Below are 26,980 nucleotides of genomic sequence, written 5' to 3' on the forward strand. Positions count from 1 at the left end.
TTATTTCTATTATTTATTTTTTTAATATATTTTTATTTATTTCAGAGATAAAGGGAGAGGGAGAGAGAGAAACAACAATGATGAGAGAGTGTCATTGGTTGCCTCCTACACGTTCCCTACTGGGGATCAAGCTCATAACCAGGGCATGTGCCCTTGACCGGAATCAAACATGGGACCCTTTCAGTCTGCAGGCTGACACTATCCACTGAGCAAAACCAGCTAGGACTCCATTATTTCTTAAAATAAAAAATAATTTGTTTTAATTTTTTTTTTGCCACTTATGTTCTGTTTACTGTGAATACAAACTGGAAAAAATTGTGTTCAGCCCAAAAAGGATGAGTTCACCTTGGCAGGATTTCAAATGCAGGTAGTCTGTCTCAAAATAATTTCCAGTTCTGACATCCAGCACTGACTCCAGAAAAATGTTTGCATAAACTAATAGACTGTATACACCACTCCTGGGTTGCTGATACCAATATTTCCTGCAAAAAATTTAATTAATTATGTGATTACTTTGTGTTGTTTTTTTCCTAAAAGAAGGTTTTGTCTAATTATTCCCAATAACCCGAAACAACATATCTGTGCCATTCACTGCAGTTTATTTTCTCATGGAAAGTTTGAAAATAAAAATGTAGAGAGGAAAATCTCAGAATATAAAATAATGTGTGTGTGTGTGTGCTTGTGTGTATGTGTTCATATGCATATGTAATCTCTATTTTTCTCATCCAGATAGTGAAAACATCCCTAAGGATCAGTATTTGAGCATACCAGGGCAGAATAGTTAGCATTTACTAAATGCTTTATTCTTTAAATAAATTATTTATTTACTATGTTCTTTATTCTTAAGGCTTTGTCTCTAGCCTTCTTTTATCTAGAATAGGCTTATGATAAATATATACCTGCCAATCCCATCATAAAGTAATGCCAATGGTAGGTGTGTAATAAATAGATGCTAGATAAAAACTGATTTCTAAATAACTTTTCAATGTTTTTCCAATTTAAGTTTGTCCAGATTTTGTTTTAGAGAAATTAATGCATCCCCCCACCCAGGGCCAGTCTCAAAAGAAAAATATCCTCTACTGAGGTTTTTCCTCTTATTGGTCATAACATTAATGAATATTCTTGAAAATTCCCTACACAGATAGAAAAGGGTGAGTGTCAGCTTAGTCTGTGGAAGACATTGAACCTTCTTTGGAAAGGGCAATGGGTGAGTTCATCATGCTACCTACCCAAAAAGGTAGGATCTGCATCGTCTCCCTGCAAACCGGCAGATGATAGCAGGAATGGGTTTCGACCCCAAAGGCATAGGTTTATATGAAAACTAAAATCTAGAGTAAATAACAGGCAGAAAATAAGATTAGGAGTTGAGAAGCTGAACGTCTCCAGCTAAGCCTCCAGAAGAAAGTCAGAATAATTGAGAGAAATCTTTAATTAAAACTCCAGTTGAGAGCAGGGGTGTAAAAGATTTTCAGGGAAAATGAAGAGCAGGGATTGAATTACTTCTGTCGCATCCCATTCTGGCTCTCCAGGTGACATTTGGAAGTCCAGGCTGGCTTTTTCAGAGCAACACATACCTGATGGCTTTACATTAGGGTGTGTTAGACTTTGAATCGAATGGAATGATAAGCATGAAAGATTTTCTGTTTCTAGATTGTTCTTTGGCAACATGCATTTTTTTAAAGGTGAATTATGCAACAATATGATGCAATGATTTTTGTGAGGTTGTCATTAAATTGACCCTTAGGGAAAACTATTTGACAATATAAATAAGTCAAACTGTTGGACACTATAAATAAGTCAATATAAAGAAGTCAAAATCAGATGCCCAAGGTATATATACACTAATTTTAACTTTAAGTAACATATAAGCATTGCAAACAAGAACTTGAGGTATGAAGCAAAAATTAAAATTATACCTACGTCATTATGGCAATTCTAATAATTAGTACCATCTCTTAGATCGCAAAACACTTGAAGTTTTATATTAAAATGTTCATTTATGTGTATGGAATTCCATAATTTCTTTCAGCAGCCACCATTTGCAGTTTTTTATTTGTGCTTTGTTTTGTCTCTATGTGTGTTTTCTCTAGGAGTGGAAATTCATCAATGCCAGTCTTCTCTACTGGAGGTGGACCATTTGTAAAATTAAACACAGCATCTAATGGCAGCTTAATACTAACACCAAGGTAAGTCCCAAAATCTGTTCTTGAACAAGTTGCACATAGACTGAAAAGAAGATAGATTTCAAAACCAATCAGATTTAATTCCACCATATGCAAGCAACATAATCTTAGAAGTTCTTTATCTTTTGATTATTCAGGTAACCTCAAACAATCTCTAATTGATCCTCTCTGATAACATTGCCTAAACCCCATAAAAATGTCAAGAGAGTCAAACAAGATATTATATATGTAATTGTTTAGCACACTGACAGCTATCCAGTAGGTTCCAATTGTATGTCCTTTTCATCCTTACTCTCAGATTCATAAACAAATAAGTCCTATTGAAAGAAATTGTGAGCCCTAGCCAGTTTTGCTCAGTGGATAGAGTGTTGGCCTGCTAAACGAAGGGTCTGAGGTTCAATTTCAGTCAAGGGCACATACCTCAGTTGCAGGCCTGATCCCAGGCCCTGACTGGGACATGTGAAGGAGGCAACCAATCTATGTGTCTCTCTCACATCGATGTTTCTCTCTCTCTCTGTCTCTCCCCTCCCTTCCACTCCATCTAAAAATTAATGGGAAAATATCCTCCAGTGAGGATCCACAACAAAAAGAAAAAAAAAAGAAAGAAATTGTGAGAGTTGGGATAAATGGGTCCAATGTGGATCAGGTTAAAAAGAGCAACACAAGTTAGCGATCACCAAAAGAGGAGAAAGAGGAAAAAGTCATGGGAATCTTTTCTCTGCCTTAGCAAATATAATAGAACCTGGATGCAAAGGGAGGCAGTCCAGACTTCTAGTTGTGCCTACAGATTCTCTTTTGCTCTTTAAAATTAGATTCACTTTAATAGCTTGTACTAATGTTTTACATAGCAACATTCTTTTCATATCCAAAGATCTGTTTTAGCTTAGATTATGTCATTTTCCCTGTCTGAGCATTAATGCTAATTTTTGTTGAAATTGACTTAAGAATCCCACAGTTCCATTAAAGGCCAGCTGTGGGTGGGAAGAAGTAACTGCAGGATGAAGCCATCACTACACACAAGGTTTTAGGACGTCATCATTGGTGCATTAGCTTGTTTAATAAACTTAATGGTAAAAAATGAAATTATAAAATTATTCAGCTATTCATGAAAAGGTACCGTTTCTGTGAGGTCAACCAGTAACAAACTGATAAAGGAGGAATTTTTTGTACCCAAGGACTTTGCAGGGGCATGTTTTATCTGAATGTTTCATGGGCCTTGAGATTATCAGTTTCTTGGGAGGAAGCAAGCAGACTTCTAGATTTCCTTTCTGTATGACAGGTCTAAATTTACATTACTGTTATAGATTTTGAGCAGTCTGCACATTGAGAATATCTTTTATTTGTATCTTATGGACATTTAAAATGATAAAAAGGGCAGAATATAAAAAACCAGTCATCATACTTAGATGCATGTTTCAGAGGAAAACTAGGTTATTCTATGCATATCATCAAAATGCCAGTATCACCTTATCTTGATGTCCCTTTTGTGTGTGTGTTTATGTTATTTGAAAGAGACACCATTTACACACATAGATACTTTAAACTTTCAAAACATCCACGAGCAAGAGAGGTCCTTAATCCCTTCCTTGATTAGCCATGTTATACTGGGTTATTGAAAATCTGAAATATGTACATTTATTCAGTTAAGTAGTTTATTTATGTATGTATTTATGTAGTATATTTACAGCCCTTTGAAAATTGGTGTTTTTTGAAAATACCCTGGCACTAGTATAGAGGAAAGGAAGAGAATATCAAAGAAGATCATTCTTCCAACTATGAAAATCTACCAATTATATCCTCATTTTTTTCTCCTATTGTGAGGCATATGCGAGATTTCTATACTACTTTCCCACCACAGGGAAAGGCTACTCAATGAGATACCAGCAATCTGACCTGATATAATTGGAAATGTACAACCCATGCAGCTGCCAATACTGTACTTCCCCTTCTTCCAATTATTCAGACCACGTCTGTAGCAGTCCTAAAAATCAAAGAAACTTTGACTTAATATATATCGATCCACACTGTGTTCTAAGTATGGTACTAGACACAGGATACACAGTGCTCATCAAACATGTTATCGAATGCCTATCATGTGACAGACACTGTAGTAGGAATATTGCAGAGGTTATTTCCAATCCATGTAAAAGCTATTACGTAGGCAATATTGCTCCCCTAGAAAGACGAGGCCGCAGCAGTCTGGTGTGGGTAACTGACTTGGCCAAGTTCACAAAGCCTGCAGGCAACATAGAGAATCTCATCCAACTCAGTCTGACTTCAAAGTGCTCTACTTTTTCTCTCTGCTGCGCTATTTTCCAAAGTCCCCAAAGCAACAACTTGCTTTAAAAAGCAGTTCTGGAAAAGAGAAGGAAAAGGGAAGGCTTTTCGATAACAAAACAAAAAAAGGGCCATGTTGCTGAGCACATATTGGGAGAGAATTGAATTCATGGTGTCAATGCAACATATATAAACCCATCCATTTATATCACTGCATTGCTCCCACTGGGCTGAGAGAAAGACACAGGTTCGTGGCATTGTCTTTCTCCCTATCCAGGGGGCTAACCTAGCTCTGACTCCACTGCCAAAGGCCAGGACGGCAATTCTGTTTCTTTCCAATCTCTCCAAATATACCTGGACAAAGAGTAGATTCAATGCTCATTCTGACCACAGGTTAAGCAACTACTCCTTTGACACTGCGTGTGTGTGTGTGTGTGTGTGTGTGTGTGTGTGTGTGTGCATGAAATTTTTGACTAGACAAAATGCATGGAGAGAAAGTATAAGGTTTAGTTTAAAATTTTTGGTTAACTATTAAGTTAACTAGAAACTTTTCTGTGCTTTCTGAAAATATAATTCATCATTATTATACATACCACAGAGTAGTAAGCATTTTCTAATATCTAAGAATGATGAACTGGTTTGAATATGGATTTTCACTGATGAGTACTATAGATACAGAAAGAGTCAGAGTAAAAACTTGACACATCTCAGAATTTGCAGCTCTCCAAACTACAAGTAGATAACAGAAGCAGAGTCAATTGCAGGTTCTTCTTTGTATAGTTCTGAATATATTTTGATATATCTATATCTAGATGGATACACATGCATGCATATTGCTTATTAATAAAATATAAATATATTTCCTTATATTTGCATTGAAATTATCTTCTACTCCAAAGCATATGTCAATCAGACCACATGAATGCATGTGGTTTCAAATTAACCTTATCATGCATTTTCCAGAAACACTGATTTCCTTTGGTTGTATTTATGATCTCCTATGGTTCTTGGGTTTTATTTTATGTGTTTTTTGTTTTACTCTAAAACTTTAAGACCTAAACAACATGAACAATAGGTGTAGTTAAATATATAAATAGAAATCATTAAAATGATTAAATAGAATCATTAAAATGTGTGCATGTATGTGTGTTAATGTGACTAATATCTGCAGTGGCTGCATCAGAAAATATGGCAAGTGCTTTAATTCCTTGTATTAGACTGATCTCTAGTGGCTGGTAAGTATAACACATTTTAAAACAAATCTTTTGTTTAAAATAGAATCCTTGGCTTTAAATAAAGTTTGTATTCAAATATTTAAACAGGTATTGAGTTTTTTTGGTTTTTTTTCTAATGTATTTTTATTGATTTCAGAGAGGAAAGGAGAGGGAGAGAGAGAGAGATAGGAACATCAATGACGAGAGAGAACCATTGATTGGCTCTCCTGCACACCCCACATTGGGTGGGGTTGAGCCCACAACCTGGGCATGTGACCTGACTGGGAATCAAATTGTGACCTCCTGGTTCATAGGTTTACACTCAACCACTGAGCCCCACTGGCCTGGCAGGTGGTGAGCTTTTAAAATATGTGTGAGTGGACTTTATTTTGTATTTGCTATGTATATGTTTACCTCTTTGGAAAGCAGGACCTGTGATTAATTCATTTTCAAGTCCTCTGAATAAAGTTCATGGTCTCATACACAGTGTAAAGCACTGACTAGTTGTCTGATAGGAATATGCAGGCATATTCTGTCTTGCAGAGGAATGAAACCCAAGGTTGGTTTAAGCAAATGAAGAATAGCTGTCATTTATTGAGTGTTCGTTGTGTTTAAGGCACAATAATACAAAATAACTTCTACTTCTTGGAAAATCCCAATAAAGTAAGTACATTGTCCCCATTTTATGGGTAGCAAAAGGAAGTCTCAGGGATATTGAGCAACTTACCCAAATCATGAACTGTAGGTGGTAAAGGACTCAAACTCAGTTCCTTCTGACTTTAAACTGAGGATTTTCTGTTTTGTATTTCAGCCTCCCCACATTTCATATAGGATACTTACATTTAAAAAGTAATTGAACTAATAAAAGGACAACCTACACTATTTTATGCTTCAAAATGCATCATTTCTGAAGTATAATTATTCTTCTATTGCAGTACACAGTGTTTGCAGGACTCACTGATTCTGTTACAGTGTAACCATAAACGTGAGTAAATATGCTGTCATGTTTTCCTCAGAGCCTTCATTTAAAATTCTGAATAGAGTTGGGGTGTCACCTGAAGTTCGTTTGTAGTGAACCACTCAATTTTCATGACCAGAGGAAATACAATAGATGCGCTTTCTCCCATTATTTTAATAGCGTGTGGGGAAAAGATGGTGGCTCCAGAAGTCGGCCCAAAGATTGTTGGAGGAAATAATGCCAAAGAAGGAGCCTGGCCTTGGCTCACCGCTCTCTCGTATAACGGCAAACTGCTCTGTGGAGCTTCTCTCGTCAGCAGTGCCTGGCTGGTGTCTGCGGCCCACTGCGTGTACGGGTGAGTGTGACACTGTAGTGTCTCTTCCCAAATGGGATGACCACAGCAGACACTGTGCATCCCACCTCAAGTGACATCGCAAATCCGTCTCATCAGGGAAATCTTCCCGCTGTGTATGACATTATAAACTTTCCAATCATTTCCCCACTATAATCATGTATAAGAGAAAGTTCAATTAAAAATCATCCTTCATTTTATATTTGCATCAAGTATTAGGTTCTCTACATCCATGACAATTGAAAAGTAAGGATTTTAAAGGTGCAAAATCAATATTTAATGTATAAATTGTACCGTTATCATTCAATTAGACCAATATTTATTGTCAGCAAATTGTTAGTATCAAAAAAGCTCTCCAGTTACAAGTAACTTGTGCTCTAAAAATTCATGTGTGAGGGCTTAATTATGAACGAGTATAAAGATGTTTACTTAGTTCTCAAGTCTGATCTATTTTGATGCTGCCCATAACTGAAAGTTAGAACTAATGTCAACCCTATCTAATATTTTTTTTCTCTTGTAACATGACAAAATACATGTTGAATTCTAGAATTTATTCTCCCTCTAGCAGCAGTCATTTCTAAAGCAATGCCACAGGATAACAGGGTGGGTAGAGGAGGTAGAGAGAACAGGAGGAGAAGATAATATTCCTGACCCCAATACCTGTTAATTCTCATCTGCATAAAAGGAGTTCATCCCATTCTAACATTTGTGAATTGGGTCAGATAAAAATCTGGCTGCTTTGCAGAAAACTCATAAACCCTACCCTAGGGTGATTTCCTGACCCTTTTCCTAAATAGAAGAAAACTCCAGAAAATGCCCTTCCGCCTGATGGTTACAATAAGCCTCTCCTAAAGGCATCTAGAATCTCTGAGGAAAACACATATGTGCTCAGAATGGAAGATGCAACTGTGGTTAATTAAATTAAAAGACTGAACTCCCTATGAACACAAACACTGAAAGTCCACAGGTAGATGGAAATAAATTGTCACACAGGAAGTTTTGAAAGTTGTTTGGGAAATACGGAGGACCAGGGTGAATGAGTATTAAAGGGTTAACTCGCCTAAATACCCATCATATAGAGTGCCGGTAAATTCAAATTCATAATCCTAAGAGTTTTGAAATGAGGAACTTCAGCCAGACTCCAGATTGGCCAATTACTTGAGCCTCTAAGGAAATGTCCATGGTGCTGATCATCTACAGCAAAAGCTCTTGTATTATAATTCTATGAGCTGAAATTTATAACTCAGTGACTAAACTACAGCCTCTCCCATCTCTAAAGCACACCTTCTTGAGTTTTCTGCCTACTGATAAATTATGTTTTTATCTGTCTTCAACCAGATCATAGCAAGTGGTCAATTTTTCCATCTCTTTCTAAACATAATTTTACCTATACATGTTATATGCCTTGGGCATGTCACAAATGTGCAATCTATAGCCTAATTGTGTTACAAGTGAAATTTCTCTTTAGCAAAAGATTCAGTATGTTCTGTTGCACATGGGAAGGTCTTAGTAAGTTAGCAATCTTCAGTATTAACCTAGGATTTGGTAAATTCGTCTGTTTGAAGTTCTTGCAGAACATATGCTTTCTTGGTGTCAACCAGGTTTACAATTTTAGCAACATCTTTCAATTATCAATCTGACAAATGTATTTATTGCAGGTCAGAGATACCAATATTATATATTTTTCAAACCATGAATATACAAAAATCAGTTTCATCTAATATAAACACATATTCAGTCATATAGGACATAAAATGTCTTTTCACACAGTTTCAATTTGAACACAAGCAAACAAAAGTAAGCTGTAACAGAACCATGATGAATCCCAACTTATTCTTACCAAGCTTGCATCTTACCTCACCGCAGTCACTCAGTGGCATTATTTCTTCTTTCTCCAGTTGATATGAGTTCCAGTTTCTGGTTTTTACTTCAGGCCTCCAACCAAGCAAGGAACTTTCTACTATGTTTTTAGATATTTGGAAAAAAGATATTTGAGTATGCCTATTTGCATTTTAAAAACTCTGTGCAGTGAAAGGCTTAGTTTTCTAATATGTGAATGGAAGAACCCAAATCAAGCAACTTACTAAAAACATATTACACAAATGACTTGCCCTCAATGTAAATCTGTCCCAAGTGTTTTAGCCTGCAGGGAGTTAAATGGTTTCAAAGAACAGCTCTTCTCTGTCTACATTCTTATGGTCCAACTCTGGTTCCCATCCAGCCTCAGTGTTCCTGGATGACCCTAAATATAATTGTGCCAATTGTTTCTCTGTCATTGACATGTCTTGTTTTTAAACCTTGAAAGAGATATTTGGAAACTATGGCCCAATTTTTCTGTGATTTAAAGGCAACGTTGATTTTGAACCAGAAGATAAGATTTTGATCCTACCTATGCTACTAATCTCATGCAACTTATTATCTCTGCATTCCAATATACTCATCCAAAGGGTGTTTATAGGATATCTACCTTCTAAGGTGATTGTCAGGAAAAATTAAAATGATGCAATACTTTTGCATACTCTAAATATAAATGTGCGCTGTTCCTGCATTTGAAAGGTCCATAAAAAAAGAGTCTAAGTCTTGCCCCAGAGACACTAGCATATTTATTTTACAAATGTTTTATGTTGATTTTTAAAACATGCACAAAATTGCAAATATTAGTATGTAGAACTCTTTTATAACTTCACCCAGATTTACTAATTGTTTAAATTTTATGTTTTAAAATCCTTCTCATTCCTTCTGTCCAAACTGGAGAAATTCTTCCTCAACCATTTCGTATCAGGTTACACATTGTGCTCCTTTGCCATTAAATATTGTATTTCCACATGTTTTTACTAAAAACAAGGATATTTTCTTATATTATCACAGATCATGGAAATTCAACATCCACAAAAACACACACACACTCACATGATCCAATCTATAGTATGAATTCATTTTTGTCAATTGTTCCACATATGCCTTTTAGGACATTTTTTGGTTTGTTTGTGATTTTTCCAACCATGAACCAATCCAGGGTAAGACACAGAGTTAGTTTCTATGCCTCTTTGGTCTTCTTTAATCTGAAATAATATTTCTATTTTCTGTCTTTCTTAGCTCTTCTAGCTTTTTTGTCTGTGATTATATATGTATTTTTAAAGTAAGCAAGTTATTTTTTAGAAATGCTTTCTACATATTTTGTCTGCAGAAATGATCACATAGAAATTTAGAGAAATGTAGGTATTTTATTTAATACTGATTTAAATCAATAATAAAATAATGAAGTTCAGGGGGGAAAAAGTACCCAACCTCCCAAACTCTTATCTTTTGTAAGTATTATACCCTATGTGATAGCTTTACATATAAATGTAAGTGATATGAGAGAGCTTGTGGCTGACACAAAGTTTAGTATTCACCATTTCCTCTCATTATTTTAGGCTTTGAGTAGAAAACCAATGCATAAACCATAAACTGTGAAGATCAAACCTACATGCTTCAAGCTACTGGTCTAATTAAATACAATCTACAACAACATTAACCAACACATTCTTAGTGATTTCCAAAATTGTTATTGTGTTACATAGAAAATAGCCTGTTTTTCATGTTTTTATTTCTCCTGCATTTGTAAGTAGCATTATGGGAAGGAAATATCTCTCCAACATGTATCATTTATATTTCTCTCACAAGTCATTCCACAAGTCTGTGTCTATGTAATCACCTTATCCTCACCCCCAACAAGTACAGCACCACATTAAACTAGACATTTGTAACTATTAAGAATTAAATGACTAGTTCTTCAATCATTGCAGTTACTGAATTTTTACTTTATTGTGAATATGACTTAATTCCAGCTGCTCACTGGTAATTTCTTGGGAGTGAAATGTTGCAGGGCAATAGTACAGTTAAAGGTCCTTGGGCACTTTCACTTAAAATATACTCTTCAACTCAATCTGTCCTATAACACAAATGTTATTTGTTACCAATGCTTTATTAACATTGTATATGGAACAGGACTCACGTTTATTGTAAGCGGAAATTACTCATTTATGTTAGTTCATAAGTTTTGCTGTTTACCTTAAGTCTGTGTGAATTCAATGACACCCCAAATGGGAGAATGTTCCCACACCTCCTTCCATTAGTACAATAGCTGCTGTGGTTATCTGAAGAAACCCTGGACCAAGATGCCATTTCCCCAGTGGAATGTGCTCTAAAGCAGTCAAATCTGGTCATACATTAGCATAAAGTTGGAGGTTTCATTTCAAAATCTGTTCAAAATTAAAATACCAGATGCAGACTCGTTAAATCAAAGGGAGAGAAGGGGAGAGCAGGTATCAATGTTATTCTAGGTCCATGGGTGACAAACTGCTGTTCATGAGCGACATGTGGCTCTTTGGCCCCTTGAGTATGGCTCTTCCACAAAATACCATTGCCTGGGTGAGTCTATTTCAAAGAAGTGGCATGAGAAGAAGTTTAAGTTTTAAAAATTTGGCTCTCAAAAGAAATTTCAATCATTGTATTACTGATATTTGGCTTGTTGACTAATGAGTTTGATGACTACTGTTCTAGGTGATTCTAATGTGAAACCAAAGCTGAGAGACACAGTCTAGAACTTTAGGAGAAGTGATAGAGAGATTAGCAGTAATTAAGGCCTGTTCAGTGATCTGGTAAAAAAAAAATAAAAAGTAAAGAAATATTTCTGCCAAAAAAGGTTTGGCTCAATGTATAGAGCATCGGCCTGCGGACTCAAAGGTCCCTGGTTCGATTCCGGTCAAGGGGTGTGCAGGAGGCAGCTGATTGATGTTCCTCTCTCATCAATGTTTCTAACTTTCTATCCCTCTCCCTTCCTCTCTGTAAAATATCAATAAAATATATTCTTTAAAAAAAAGAAGAGAGAGAAATATTTCTAAGGAAGAATTCTTTAAGAAAATCAAGAACATTTTAGGATGGGAACATATAGTTCTCAAATATCTTTAATGAAGATCTCTAGAAAGATGGGGAGTTTCTTATACCTCTTTATTATAATCTTCAGGAGAAATTTAGAGCCATCCAAGTGGAAAGCAATCCTAGGCCTGCATACGACATCGAATCTGACTTCTCCTCAAGTAGTGACCCGGTTGATAGATCAAATTATCATAAACCCACATTATAATAAACGGAGCAAGGACAGTGATATCGCCATGATGCACCTTGAATTTAAAGTGAATTACACAGGTAAAACAAATCGCTTTCAGTCATCTCCTCTGCCCAAATTAATTCAAAATTAGATTTGAAATATTTTTATCAGCACCAATGCATTAATAATGCATTATAAAATCTGTTGTAAGAATTGAATAATCTGTTATAAAAAGTATTATAATTTAAATGGAATCGGAGAATGAAAGAGAAACATATTAAGTTATCTTCTAGAGCTGTTTAAATCCAACTTTCTGGAGAGGTGACCACTAGAATTAAGTCTCAGAGCCCTCTATAAAGTCAGAGCAGCAGTCCAGAAAAAAAGTAGGCCAAATTCCAATACATGCCTTCTCTATTTCTCACATAAAAGAAAGGTGGGTCCATCTGCCACGAAAGCCAGAGTAGAACAAACTGGGAGAAGAGTGGATGCTCTAAAAGTAAAGTGAGAATTGTTATCCATAAAATAAAAAATTTTAATGTATTTTTACTTATTTTAGAGAGGAAGGGAGAGGGAGAGAGAGAGATAGAAAGAGAGAATCATCAATGATGAGAGAGAATCCTTGATTGGCTGCCTCCTGCACACCCCACACTGGGTATCAAGTAGGCAACCTGGACATGTGCCCTGACTGGGAATCAAACCCAGAACCTTCCAGTTCATAGTTGCTTGACCACTGAGAAATGCCGGCCAGGCCATAGGATAAACATGTTAAAGATGATTCAGTATTAATGAAGTAGCACATGAAGGACTTACTCTGAATACCTAGGTCATGTACAAGAAGTCACCTGAGGAGTGAGCTTTATCCTGAAGGGCTCTACTCAACTCCAACCTGTACTCTGAAGACCTTTCCCATCCCAGTTAGGAGGGCGTGGTGCTGTCTCCTTGCTCTTATGGAACTTGGCCTCCACATGTAGCGCAGCACTTATCAAAGCAGGTGGAGGCTGCGGTTAGTTCTATGGCCCTGTGCTTGTGAGTCAGCCCAGTATCTTACTCATGTTTGTGTCTGCCCTGGGAAGTAGAAGCTTTAATAAATGGCAGGTGGTTTGCAAATTGTTGGAGAAGGGGTTTAAAAGCCAGTGGCAAATGCTAAAGCTTCCATAAGTGCTCAGTAAAACAATTGCCTAAAAGCTTTTTTAATGTGTGATATGTGGGGGGAAAATAAAAAATAAAAAAATACACTCAGAACATTTGCCCAAATTTCTCTTAATTGACCCTGAAAAACATCCTTACTGAGATTTTCACAGAACTGGCACTACTTCCTATTCAGTACCATGATTATTTAAAAAATCAAATACAAATTATTAATTCCAGAAGTACAGCATTATTTACATCATGAAAGAGTAATGAGGAGGCAATGTAGAGCAAACTAAAAGGCTAGCAGTGGTACCTATCTATTGTCCAAAAATTACTGCTCCAAAATGCTTCTTTCCCCAATGATCGGTGTCTAAAAAATGTCCAGGCTATCTAACACAAAAGTACAAGTTGTTTTAGATGAAATGTTTATAATGTTTGATTTTTAAAACGTTGTTGAAAATGCATGTGCATCTATTCTAGCTCTTGTTTTGCTTTATTTTGTTTTGTTTTCAGATTATATACAACCTATTTGCTTACCAGAAGAAAATCAAGATTTCCTTCCAGGAAGAATTTGTTCTATTGCTGGCTGGGGGAGGATTTTTCATAATGGTAAATTATCAGACCCATAAAAAAAAGCAACTGGGTCTTTTTTTTTCTAGAAAAAAAAGTATGTTATTGCACTATCCTCTGACTATTTTCAACATTTTGTGCGACTCTTTTGCTATAACAATTTTATGTGATATCCTTTAAAAGCAGTGTCAAGTTTATATTCATATACTGAATATTTGTGTAGTTATGAAATTTTTCCAAATCGTATAGAGCATATTATAAAACTATAATCCTTATTGGAAGAGAATTCAAGCATTTCCCCAAACTCAACCTCTACTTTTGCTATTATAAACACTGATAAAGAGAAAAGAAACATCTATTTAAATGAATATAACCAAACATTTCAAAAATATATTTTTGTAAATCTCAGGGATGAAGTCTCATCAAAAGCCAAATTATTAGCTCTCACATTCTCTCACATTTCCCAAATAAATAAAACTTATCTTATCATCTAAAGGTCTCACAGTAACATTTTCTAAAATGAGAAAGAAATCCCTTCTAGTTTCAAAAGCCGATTCTGCCTACTGGCAAGAAAATTCAGATCCAGCACACACTGAATACTAAAAATTGTTACACCATTGACTCACTAGCATTATTGAGTAGCATGTTTTCTAAACACAGAAACAGTGCATATTAATAATAACCAAATATGATTTTTTAAAAAAAAAAAAACATTCCAGTACTTCCTGTTCTCTAAATGTACCTGCAGATCTCATTGGCATCTGAATTTCTCACAGGAGTAACTCCATCAAGGGCAAGTTTTGACTGCTCCTTAATAGTTAAACAAAAAGGAAAACATTAACATCTGAAGGGAGAACCTGGCCCCTGGAGTCACACAGATCAGAGATTATAGCCACGATATTTACATCCTTATTGTATTCAGATGTCTTTAAATCTTGTGGAGAGGAGTAGGTCCCCAAAGCAAAGCATTCACAGCCAAAATATCCTTGCTTCTTGTAAAACAAAGCAAAAAATTTAAGTCAGACCCCTGCCTGATAATTCCGATAAAGGTTCTCCACTACAATTTCATTACGTTGCTGGAAAAGCCTCATGTCTACTGTCCATAAAACCTATTGAAGTCCAAGACAGTATATTCTTTTATTTCCTCCACTTGAAAAATGTCATGATTTATTGAATTTGAAATCTAAAGAGCAAAAATTATTTCTAGATAGATATTTTCTCTATCAGACTTAAAATTAGAAGACATTTTTATGACCATAATGTAGATTCTTGAAAACAAATTATCTAATAATGAATAAATTTAAGACTCTTTATTCCATAGGGAATGGGTTATGTGTGTGTTTTCCAGAGATGATACATATTGTTACAAAAGATATGCATTTAATTGACTTAAAAAAGGTCTCTCAGCGCGGTATGGAGCCAAGAAAAAATCTGTATCTGAGGTCAATTTCATTTAGAAATAAATAGATCACATTTAAATAATTCCTGGATGATGGAAATGGGAATGAATTTCTAAAGTTCTGTCTTATGGTTTCCAGCTACTTCATTTTATAAAATATCCCCCTTTTGAGTATTTGACACTGAGTAATTTTGCTAGAGAAACCATGAACATATTATTTACCAAGAAGAAATGAAGTTATATCTGTTGATTAAATTAAAGCAATTAGTAAACTTGAAGTAAATTTACTGGCTTTTATTTGTGTGAGTATATACATATGCTCAATTATTCTCATAGCAATTCATATTGATAAATACATATCAAATATAAGAACACTGTTCAAATTTTCCTTTACCGAAGCGTTTTATCATATAACCAACCAATTTTTATTCCTTGACAAGCAACAAAATGGACTTTGATTTTTATTATAAAATCAAATTGATCTTCACAGTATGGATGTCAGTGAGATGCTGAATTTTCTTCTGCATCTTAACCTCTCCAATCCACATTCTTAACTTAAAGCTCCTGGTTAAACTTGAGAAGTTATCTAAGGATGCGCTGCTGGAGTCACTGCACCAGCTGAAAATAGCCATTTATACGCATCTTCTCCCAACTTCGTCTTCACTGTCATGCTGGTACCTTCATTTGGCCATGGTTGTAGTCTTTATACCGAGGAGATGGGCAGGCAATATACATTGGCTTTTTTCCCCCTTGAAAACCAGTGATTAAACATTTGCTAATACACCACTGAGTTATACCTATGTTGCTTTGCACCTGAATTACACACACACACACAAACACACACACACACACACACACACGTTTCTTGTCTTTTTAGCTGGAAATGAGGTCACGTACATTTAGCAACAACACTGGCTGTCAACTTCCAGCCTCTCTTGGGGAGCCAAATAGAATTGCTAATTATTAGAAAGTGCTTATCATGGAGTTTTTCTGAGCCACTAGATACCTGCTTCACTTCCCTCCTGGGATTAGCATTTCAGTAAACAGAGGTTCATGCTCCCAGTAGATGAGTCATTTTGTAAAAGCCATGGAATTACACTCCTTCACAAAATGCCTCCTTTCTCTTCACCTGCACACGGTGACAAGCTGAATGCCCTTAGATCGGGGCACAGTGCATCTGAGCTTTATCTCCTGTTCAGAGTGCACCTGCTCAGTCACACAGCAGCACAAGGAGCTGAATGCATTTATAAGGAAGCACTTCTTCAGGTGCCCAATCAAAAGCTCTTCTGGGTTTCAGAGCCATTGCTGATTTCCATGAATGAAGCCCTTTGTGTGGGTGGGTCCCTCCCTCGCCACCATTGAGCAGCACTCTAGCTGTTTAAAATCACTGAACATGCCTGAGCACTGTCCACTTTTCCTGCTAGCCCTTGGGAACCAAAGAAGTGCTTTACACCCATTTGCAAAACCCACAGATGGGCTTTATTATGTGCTTTGAAGCACAAGGTTAAGCATTCAGTTCCATTATATACACACAGTGCTAGATAAAGAGAGTGAACTGCTGAAATAAGTAAGACTGATGGCGGCTCATTCACTGATGCCTTTTGATCATTTCTGACTGGCTGCCTGCATTCTCCATCTTGAACAGGTCCTACTGCAGACATATTGCAAGAAGCTGAGGTTCCTCTCATATCAAATGAGAAATGCCAACAACAGATGCCAGAATACAGCATCACGGAAAACATGGTGTGCGCAGGCTACGAAGAAGGGGGAATAGATTCTTGTCAGGTAAACGCATCAAACTGCTCACCTTACATTTCCAGAAAGCAATGCTATATAATGAGTTTATTGTTTAACAATGATTCAGAAGTCAAGAAATCATCAGGGTCTTAACTTCATTTGTGGGTTTTGTGTTTTTTTTTTTCCTAAAAAACTGTGACTTTTGGCTTTTATTTGTGGATTATTTTCATAGTTCTCCTGGGTGGACTTGAACATTAGAAACAAAACTAGTGTTTACCAACAAGGTTTATAAAGCAAACTAGAGGCCTGGTGCACAAATTCGTGCACAGGTGGGGTCCCTCAGCCTGGCTGGCAATCGAGGCCTATCAGGTGGCCAGGAGTTTGGCTGGCCAAGTGGAGGGAGAGGTCACGGGAAGTTGGCTGTAGGAGTGCACTGACCACCAGGGGGCATTGAGCCTCTGCCCCCTGGTGGTCAGTGCATGTCACACAGACAGGTTGACTGGTTGTTCCAGTCGTTTGGCAGTAATGGTCTCTTAGGCTTATATACATATACATATATATATATATATATATATATATATATATATATATATAGAGAGAGAGAGAGAGAGAGAGAGAGAGAGAGAGAGAGAGAGAGAGAGGCCCAATGCAAGAAATTGGTGCAAGAGTAGGCCTTCCTTCCCCCCCACTGCCGGCATCAGCTTTCCTCTGGCACCTGGGACCTGGGCTTCCCTCTGTCACCCAGGACTCAGGCTTCCTTCCCACTGCTGATAGGCACCTGGGACCCGGGCTTTCCTCGAAGCCTCAGCTTCATCCAGAAGGACATTAGGAAGGATGTCTGGCCTAATTAGCATATTACACTTTTATTATTATAGACTAGAGGCCTGGTGCACTCAGAAATATTAACAGTTCTACTATGAGACTTTGTAAGTAGATATTCTGGCATGTTTTCTGTACTTGAAAATTAATAAAATATTAATGCATTAACATCTACTGGATTAGATTATACCTGATAGCAGTACTGAGCAAGCACATAACTCACAAATGCGGAAGTAGCAATTTATACTGTGGGGAAAATTGTTTCACTTGTTAAAGTGTGAACAATATGTTATATATATTAACATATAAATGTCATAATAATTTGACTTGATACCAAACTTTTTAACAGACACTTAATTAAGCAGGTGAATCCATATGTGTATCCTCTAGTTAAATCAATGTCTCAAGTCATGTAAACTAAACTTTTAGCTTAGTTCTACATTTACTCTGCTTTGCTGAACACTGGCAAATTCAAGACAAGTGGATTAGCTTCATATTTATTAAAATTTATCTCTGGGTCTTATGCTTTCCTTTTAAAATGAAAAGTGTGTTAAAGGTAAGATATATTGCCACTTAGAGGGAAATTTATAGAATTATTGTTCAGGAGGGAAATCAGCTGTACAACTTCCATTTCCGTTAATGGGAGTTATGTGGCACACATCTTATGCACAAGGTAGAAAGTATGACTGTCGATGCTATTGATGTTAGAGTTACATTAAGCCACTAATGCATGCCAGATCTCTGAAATCTTCTATTTGGCTCTGATTTCTAGAGTCTAAGCAGGTTATTCATTAGCAAGTAAGAAAGCTCCCAAACAAGGCAGGACCTTGTATAATATAATGTTATCATGATTGAGTACTCAGCAGTCTAAAGAGACATGTGATTTTCTCTGTTCTACTTAATACTATGCTATGTAAGAGGATTGACTGATTAAATAGGAATACATTACTTAAAATTATGAACATGTTATTATTGACAGTTCACTTGACTAAGTTCTTTGAAGCATTTATTTTCTCCTATAGAGTCAAAGATTTTTGTCTTATTAGTCATCCACATGTTCTCAAATATCTTTTGGCTCTCCAAAGGCGTACATTGTGAAGTGCTTGTCTGGATTTTAAGCCACCACGAATGGCTGTAGAATGCTGTCTCTACAGAAACCCAAGTGAATGACACTGAGCAAACGTGCTTTGCTCCTCATTCCTAGCCTTGTTCTAGAGCAGGGGACTGGTATGTGTGGCTCCAATCCAGCAGAGCAGCATTACCTGAGAAGGAGTGATCAATGCTAATTCTCAGGCCCCACCACAGATCTGCTGCTTAAAAAACTCCAAGGTGTGTTTTCTCCATATTACCAGATGATTCTGATGTGCATTAAAGTTAAAGAACTAAATAAAGATGGCCATCCACCTTTCCATTCAGATGGTCGAAGAAGGTGGTGATTTTTTCATTTTTTCTTTTTTTTTAATTATTGTCTAAAGTTTTACATGTGTCTTCCTCTTCCCCAACTGACACCCCCCCACCACCACCACAGCCATTCCCACCCTGGGCAAGCCCCCACTGCCCCAGTGTCTGTGTTCATTGGCTATGCTAATATGCACACATACAAGTCTTTTGGTTGCTCTCTAACACGCCCCCGCCATTTGTCTCTGCATTTTTCTTTTCTTTGCAAATATAGCATTTAAGTGGAAATATAAATGTCTGGCTAATAACTTTTATGTTCTGGACATTCACTCATAGTTTTGAAGTGCTTACACATTTCTTGAGATGGTGGGGGGAGGAACTATCTTCATTGAACACATCAAAAAATTATGATAAGGAGAAATGAGTTATTAGAAGACTAGAGGCCAAGTGCATACAATTTGTGCACTAAGGGGGTATCCCTCAGCCCGGCCTGCGCCCTCTCCCAGTCTGGAAGCCCTTGGGGGAATATCCAACTGACAACTGGCAGTCGTACATCCTTAGCGCTGCAGGAGAGGTTCACCAGCTATGAGCCCAGTTCAGGCCTTCTGGCTGAGAGGTGCTCCCCCTGTGAGAGTGCACTGACCACCAGGAGGCGGTTCCTGCATTGAGCGTCTGCCCCCTGGTGGTCAGTGCACATCATAGTGATCGGTCGTTCCTGCTGTTCAGTCAGTTTGCATAGTAGCCTTTTATTATATAGGATGGGAAGGGACAGAATTAGATATCAGTCTTTCAACCAGACAGACCACCCAGTAGTTGGGCACTAAGCCTACTGGTGGATCCTTTGAGTAACTGCAGCTGACCCAGTATGACCTGGGTAACTTAAAATCCTTGCTCATGTAATCAGTATCTGGTTTCTGCTGTCTATTTACAAAATTAAATTATTTAAGAAAACCCAATGACTTTTTAAAAATATATATATATCAAAAACAGTTGAGGTTTATTTTTAATAATTTTTAGTCATATATTGAGTCTACATTTATTTCTACCTTGGACTGATAGTGTTCCATAAATATTTCTGAGCCCCTATATGGACTTAGTATGCTTAAAGGCTTAAGATGCAAAAATGAAAACTGAATTCCCTATTTTCAAACAGCTTGCCCACATTTGTTACATCTAGAATAGAGATAACCTATGTTTGCCAATGCATTTATGCTCCTCTGCTCTCAAGAGAGAAAAGGTGCTTTTATAGACCCATTTTTTCCCCCTTAAATATAACACTGAGCCTGGATTGAAATAATTTATTGTATCAGTGATTTCAAACAAAATGCACAAGCTTTAAATTCCTACTTAAATATATAAAAAGGCAGATTAATTTAAACTCTTTTACAGAATTAAAATGAAAAATACTTGTCAACGTTGTCATTAATGCTACTATATGCTTATATTATGTTCATTTGCATTACACATGTGCAAATAAAATCTATGAGATTTACTATACTAGGATCTGTTATAATTAATGCTTATGAAAATTAAAAACATTTCATTGATTGAAATCTAAGATGAAAACATGTGCACCTATCACTAGAAATTACTTCATAGATTTGCTTCATTCTGTTGAAACATTAAGTTTTATTCAAATCTGATTGTGTTTGTCTAATGATGAAAAGTTAATGCTACTCAAGAAAACAAAAATCAGCTTTATGTGTGAGTTTTTAGTTATTGTAAAGCATAGAGTGCAGAATAATTCTTTTCCACAGATCCCTTCATAATACTTAGAACATAGCTCCTTTAATTATGCAAATCAATTAAGCAATATAAGTTCATATATTTATATCAATTGAAAACACACAATTTTCTTCTGTCATTTATTATTTAGGGGGATTCAGGAGGACCGTTAATGTGCCAAGAAAACAACAGGTGGCTCCTAGCTGGTGTGACATCATTTGGAAAGCAGTGTGCACTGCCTAATCGCCCAGGGGTGTATGCCCGGGCCCCGAGGTTCACGGAATGGATACAGAGTTTTCTCCATTAGAATCTTTCCTAAACCAAACGCAAAAGTCAGGCACTTTTCCCATTCCACTTTAAAAAGTCTGGAAATTTAGAATTTTGGAAAATATCATTTCTAAAAGTCATTATTTTTACCTATGCCATTGAAATGATGTGGGGAAGGAAACAAACAAAAAAACCTAAATTAATCTTTACAATACTTAGTAACTTTTAAATAGCACATTTTGGTTTTTATTGTGAACAGCTATTCTTTCACAGATATAATTCCCTTTGTTCTTAATCATTATTTGTATCATAATCTCCTATTTAAAGAAAAATTAGAAAAAGAAGTGAAATAGACTGTTTTGCACAAGGTCTGTTACTGTTCGAAATAAACTGCTGGAAATTACCTACTTTTAGCTTAAACTGCTATTATCAAAAACTCAATAGTCTCCCTGCGTTTCTATCCAAGCACATTTCCAATTCATCTTGAGCATATCCTTAATGGTTCTCCTACTCATAGACAGTATGTATTTTAAGCTCATGTCAGAGACCTGGACTAAGTTGATTGAACATCCCTCTCAAATAAGCTAATTAAACAGAAAAGAAGCACAAGTAGATATTACCCTACTATCAAAATAAAAGTTAAATTTACTGATATTGTCATTTTTATTGAATCCTTTATTACCCGAATTATATTCATCCTGTCCATTTCTTACAAGCAGAAATTATTTTTTTAACTTTCAAAAATAAGTATACATATTTAAGAAATGCAACCAGTAAAAATTTATTTTTCCCGATTTATGTGTGTGACAGTAGATGTTTTTAACATGTGCAACATGTATTTAAACACAGCTGAATCGGTCATTAGAAGACCAAAAATGTGTAATAAATGAATTTGTTTCACTGCTTTAATCTCTTGGATCATTTCCAGAGTAAGTGCAAACTTCAATTTTGCATGCCACACAAAACATAGTGATTCCTTTGGGAAGGCAAAATTCCTACCTGCTTAATACAAACACATGCACACACATACACACACATTCTTGCTTGGGTCTATATGATACCAAGGAATAGAGGAGATAACGTTTATAGAAACTGAGAGATGGGCTCAATCAGCACATATTGGCCTTATAGAAGAAATGAAATTTGGGTGGCACCTAAAAGGAACGATCATTATTGAAGTACCAAAGAGGGACTGGCAACCACTGGTGAGCAATTGTAGAATTTATTCTGAGGACAGAAAGCCAGAGTCCCTGAAAGACACTATTCAATACCTTTCCAATGACCGGCTCCTGATAGTTAGGAAGGATGGAACAGCAGGGGTAGGGTGTGCTCTTTGATTTTAATACCTGAATATTATTTCAGAATTCACCTGCATTTCAAAACACACATTAAGAACTATGCTCTGAAAATAAACAAATATCCACACCATGTAGTTCTTTTGTATTTTTCAAAGGTCAGCTGCATTGTTAACAAACCTTTAGGACAGTCTCTTGACCATCTTCTAATAAGTGTGAAGTTCATTTCCAGAGTAAGTGTTCACTTACTATGAGTTTAGTAATTAATGCCAGAAGAGTTATCCAGGCCTGGATCGAGATGAAGGCACAGCAAGGCCCTTCCCCACAGCTCTGCCTCTCCTGTGTGCAGCTGTTGTAGTCATGGGAGGCAGAAATAGTGAGGAAAGTCTAGTCTCCTCCCATTGAGTCTTCAGGAAAGGGAGACACGCCAGTAGGAGCTTGGTGAGATGAGGCAGGTCCCAGCAGCTGGTCTTCCTTTTGCCCAGAAAGATGGGTGACCAAGAAAAGAAAGGGGAATGCTCAACATGGGTCGATCAAAGTCTAGGATGCAGCTGCCCATTCCCTCAGTCTCTGGGCAGCTGAAGAGTGACCAATGCCCACTAATTTCTATTTTGCCTTTTAGTTTTGTCAACCAACTCTAGTTGTGAACTGCCTTAGTGCGATCACTTGATTAACGGAAAGGGACTGGCTGGAAAAAGCTGAGGTTTGAAATGCTCTATAACCACCACTTTCATTCTCATCACCCTCAACCAGTAATTTGTTCTCATCTTCATGTACTGATGTAAATAGGTGTATTTTGTCCACTTGAGAGATTTACACAACACAAATGCTCATTCTTCAGAAACAAGAATTTTTTTATTTGGTTCAGAGAAACACAGGGACATGTAAAGACCATGTTACAACTCTCTCTTGAGAAGAAGAAACCACAAGCATTGAAGAAACCAGGGGATAAGACAGAGGAGCCCAAATTTACTCTCCCAGCCAAAGCCTTAGCAATGAACAGTGACCATCCATGCTCTCCAGTCATTTTTTCACATTAACTCATACTTTCTTTCCTCATTGAAGTGTACTGTGCTTACCTCCACTCACCTGGTCCCAACTGTAAAACCCCTTCATTTGCTGTGAGAGGCAAATCAGAGCTAGAAGAAAACCTTAGACAAACGATGCAGCTATCTGCCTCCAGTTTTATTCCCAAACCCCAGACAACCCTTTGTTTTGTGGTCAAGGGAGGGACCAAATTGATTCCAGAGCCCTCGGCGAGCTCCTTGTGGATCTCTAGGCAACATGTGAAGACATATGATTTATAATGTATATACTGCTATTTTCATTCTAGATGGAGTATATCATTTACACCATTATTAACAAAGTTATTACAAAATCTGTTGAATTTTAAACTAAAAACAATTGTAAGGCACATGTCTTGCACAATTGAACTTAGACAAGTCTCGCCTCTAAGTAAAATATTTGAGTGGATTTATACCACAGCTAATGAAATAACTTCTTATTTCTGAAGAGATCTCCTACACATTGTCTGATCCAAAGCAGAGAAACTGAAAGATGAACCATTTCTAGAAAGGAAACTTTTTCCTATGGTAATATATTTATGTTTGTGAATTCAGGTGATCACAGTGATAAATTTCTCTAATCAAAAGAAGATGTATTGAAAAATGAAACACCATAAAAATAAATTATTAGAACAGTCCATTTTTATCAAACACTTACATAAAGGTAAAATATATTTGCACACCGTAAATTTCAATACAATTTACATTACAGTAACTAGATTACAACTTATGAAAGGTAAATGGAACAAAAATAACTGCTTCTGACACACATACTGCCGATTTGTTGGCAGCAAGTTTATCCGCATGGCCCATTCCACTTACTTGAAGTTTGGGTGCATCATTTCAGAGAAAAAAAAAAAAAAAAAAGAACAAAAAAAAAGCATGTCTCACTCCATTATTAGCACAGCGTATTTTATAGACGAAATAAACATAGAAAACTCATTTTAATATTTGCCTCAAGAGGGAGCTTACAGTTCATCTTGCAGATCCTCTGAGATTTCAAGCCATTCCAAGCTAAGGTTCTGATGCCATTCCTTATACAAACCTCTGTTTCCTTTACTCGAGCCAGTCAATGAGTTTTTACACTTCCATGCCACTTTCTTTTCTCGTGCTTTTCGAAATCCACAGTGTGGACTGGTTTGGGCTAGTTTTTGTCCTTCCTTTACTGAAAAACATAAGAAAAAATAAGTTCAATATAGGACACTCCTTATCAAACTGAGCATGTCGTGGTCCAAATGGAAGTATGTATCTCAGAGCCTTATTATAAAAGTGTTCTTCTGGAGATTAAAAATGGTGGCAGAGTAAGTAGGTGCTGCGCAGACATGCTCCCAGGAACAAACTGGTATTACAACTAAAATACAAAAAAAAAACTTCCTGAATAATCAATGGAAAACTTGCAAGAGAGAACCCAGACACCTGAGGACCAAAGTGGAGAATACTTAGAGACTGGTCAGAGGGGCAGAGGCAGGAAAGGGCTAGCCAAGTACCCACAGAAAGCAGCTGAATTCCCAGAGAGATATCTCTGCTGTGGGGGGTGCCACTGAGAACTCTGGAATCTAATCCCCAAGCTGGGCCCCACAGTTTAGAGAGCACCAAAATTGAGGAGGGTACTCACATAACATCTGGCTGTGAAAAGCAGTGGAACCCTGTCTACCAGAGAGTAACAGCTGAAAATTCAGGCACCCTCTTAAAGGGCCAACACACAAATTCCCTGTGGAGCCACCCACCTTGTGCTCTGGCAGAAGGAGGGTGAAGTGGACTGGAGCTGTGAGAACAGAAGCCAAGACTGAAGATTTGGAGGGTAGAACCCGGAAGGCAGACACCCCAAGTTTCCTGGGCTGAGTCATTCCCTCATACAGAAGAGGACATCTTTCCCACACAGACATTTGTCTTGTCTGGGGGAAAGATATTGGAAAACATCTTGCCCTGATGCCACTAAGAGATTAAAAATAATAATTAGCCTCTAGGCAGAATCAACTCCCCTATCCTATTGAAGAAAACTCTGCCACACCAAGGATTATTGCCTGGGGGGCAATTCTAGTCAGAATCCTATTAGTCTATAAGCAGAGGCAGTCTCTGGAGGGTTTGAGTCTTTGCCTGATCTAATTTGATTGATTGAAAATAAATCAATCAAAGCCTTTAACACCTTCCTGCACTCACAATTGAGAGGTGTATAGGATCTACCTAATACATAGTCACAAACTCAAACAGAAAGCCAAAATGAGAAGACAAAGAAACAACCCCCCCAAATGAAAAAACTAGAGAATTCTCTAGAACAATGTTCTCCAAACTTTTGACATTAGTGTACCCCTTCTATAATTTTCGTAATGCTGAGTACTCCTAGTACTCATGAGAACATAGAATTAGGCACAGCTAAGCATGTGCAGTGCATATCCCCACCAAACTCTGGGGCAACATGTACCTCCACCAAACTCTTCCCGTACCCCTGGGGGTACGTGTACCACACTTTGGGAAACACTTCTCTAGAAGAAGTGATAAATGAAGCAGCGATAAGAAATTTATCTGAAACAGAGTTCAGAGTAATGGTGGTAAAGATGCTCACCAGCATGAAAAAGATATAGTAACTATTTAAAAAGAACAGTCTGAGATAAAGATTGATATAAAATGAATAAAGAACACATTGGAAGAAATATGCAGCAGATTAGGGGAAGCTGAGAATTGAATCAGTGAATTAGAATACAGAGTTAAAAATATCACTCAATTAGAAAACCAAAAAGAAAAACAATTAAAAGTGTCCTTCTCTCACCAGCCTACTTTTTTATTCCTACCAAAAAAATCCTAGATTATTTCGGTATGTGAAGATGGCAAACAGTTCATATGAAATTATGAAAAAAAAAATAATAAAATTGGTGGTTCTCTGTTAGATCTGTCATAGTTTAGAATTCAGATACACACACACACACACACACACACACACACACAAATGTGTCTGACACTATGCTAAAATTTTCATTGTAATCACCACTAAATCTTCATTTTTGGGGGGGATATGATTTTTGAAATGTTGCATTTTGAATATTCCTCCATTAGCATATGCTGTATTGAATGCCAAATCATCAAAATAGTGCTTTTCTCCTAAGTAGAAGACCTTATTCTCCTCCTCCCATCAGTTTTTGCTCCTACAATTAAGTTATCTAATCCCATGAAGTTTAATTATTGTTTCAGTCTCTGAAAACAATGTAGATTCAGGTGCTAATAATTTATAGGTATCTGAGTTTCCCTAGATCTGAGATTAATCTTCACTCTCAGCAGATGTAGAGTTCTGGCCCACATTTCCAGCCCGTGCCTCGGGCTTTGCTATCCTCAACTCTCCATAAAATGTCCATTTCTTAGGCTCTTGCAAACAGCCTGTTCCTAAGCATACCCACATCCTATACCAGACTACTGATTAAGCTCTAGATTCATTTTGATCTAGTTTCCTGAGAATGATCCCTCACCTGTACAACTAACCACTTTCTGTTCCTGTGAACCGTGCTCT

At 36.9% G+C, this 26,980-nt stretch overlaps 2 protein-coding genes across 4 annotated transcripts in view; one reads left to right on the top strand and one right to left on the bottom strand.

The window, feature by feature from the left end:
• Positions 1-21,960, top strand: part of TMPRSS15 (transmembrane serine protease 15) — a gene marked incomplete at its 5' end in the record, with an annotated part of 105,809 nt that extends 83,849 nt beyond the window's left edge. Inside the window, 7 exons of the mRNA XM_084874325.1 lie at positions 2,091-2,186; positions 6,610-6,659; positions 6,813-6,987; positions 11,993-12,174; positions 13,721-13,816; positions 16,822-16,961; positions 21,007-21,960. Of these exons, the coding sequence (XP_084730451.1) occupies positions 2,091-2,186; positions 6,610-6,659; positions 6,813-6,987; positions 11,993-12,174; positions 13,721-13,816; positions 16,822-16,961; positions 21,007-21,162 (895 nt within the window). The 3' untranslated portion in view covers positions 21,163-21,960. The remainder of the gene's footprint in view (positions 1-2,090; positions 2,187-6,609; positions 6,660-6,812; positions 6,988-11,992; positions 12,175-13,720; positions 13,817-16,821; positions 16,962-21,006) is intronic.
• A 1,295-nt stretch (positions 21,961-23,255) lies between these two features.
• The window catches only part of CHODL (chondrolectin), a 220,386-nt gene continuing 216,661 nt past the window's right edge, over positions 23,256-26,980 (bottom strand). For 2 of the 3 annotated variants that reach the window (XM_084874331.1, XM_084874329.1), the window contains exon 5: positions 23,302-24,646. In XM_084874331.1, the coding sequence (XP_084730457.1) occupies positions 24,450-24,646 (197 nt within the window). In that variant the 3' untranslated portion in view covers positions 23,302-24,449. Of the gene's footprint in view, positions 24,647-26,980 lie in introns of all 3 variants that reach the window. The other variant, XM_084874330.1, reaches the window with a different exon arrangement.

This window comes from Pipistrellus hanaki (assembly GCF_964339955.1).
Source record: "Pipistrellus hanaki genome assembly, chromosome: 2".
In the NCBI taxonomy this organism is placed as follows: domain Eukaryota; kingdom Metazoa; phylum Chordata; class Mammalia; order Chiroptera; family Vespertilionidae; genus Pipistrellus; species Pipistrellus hanaki.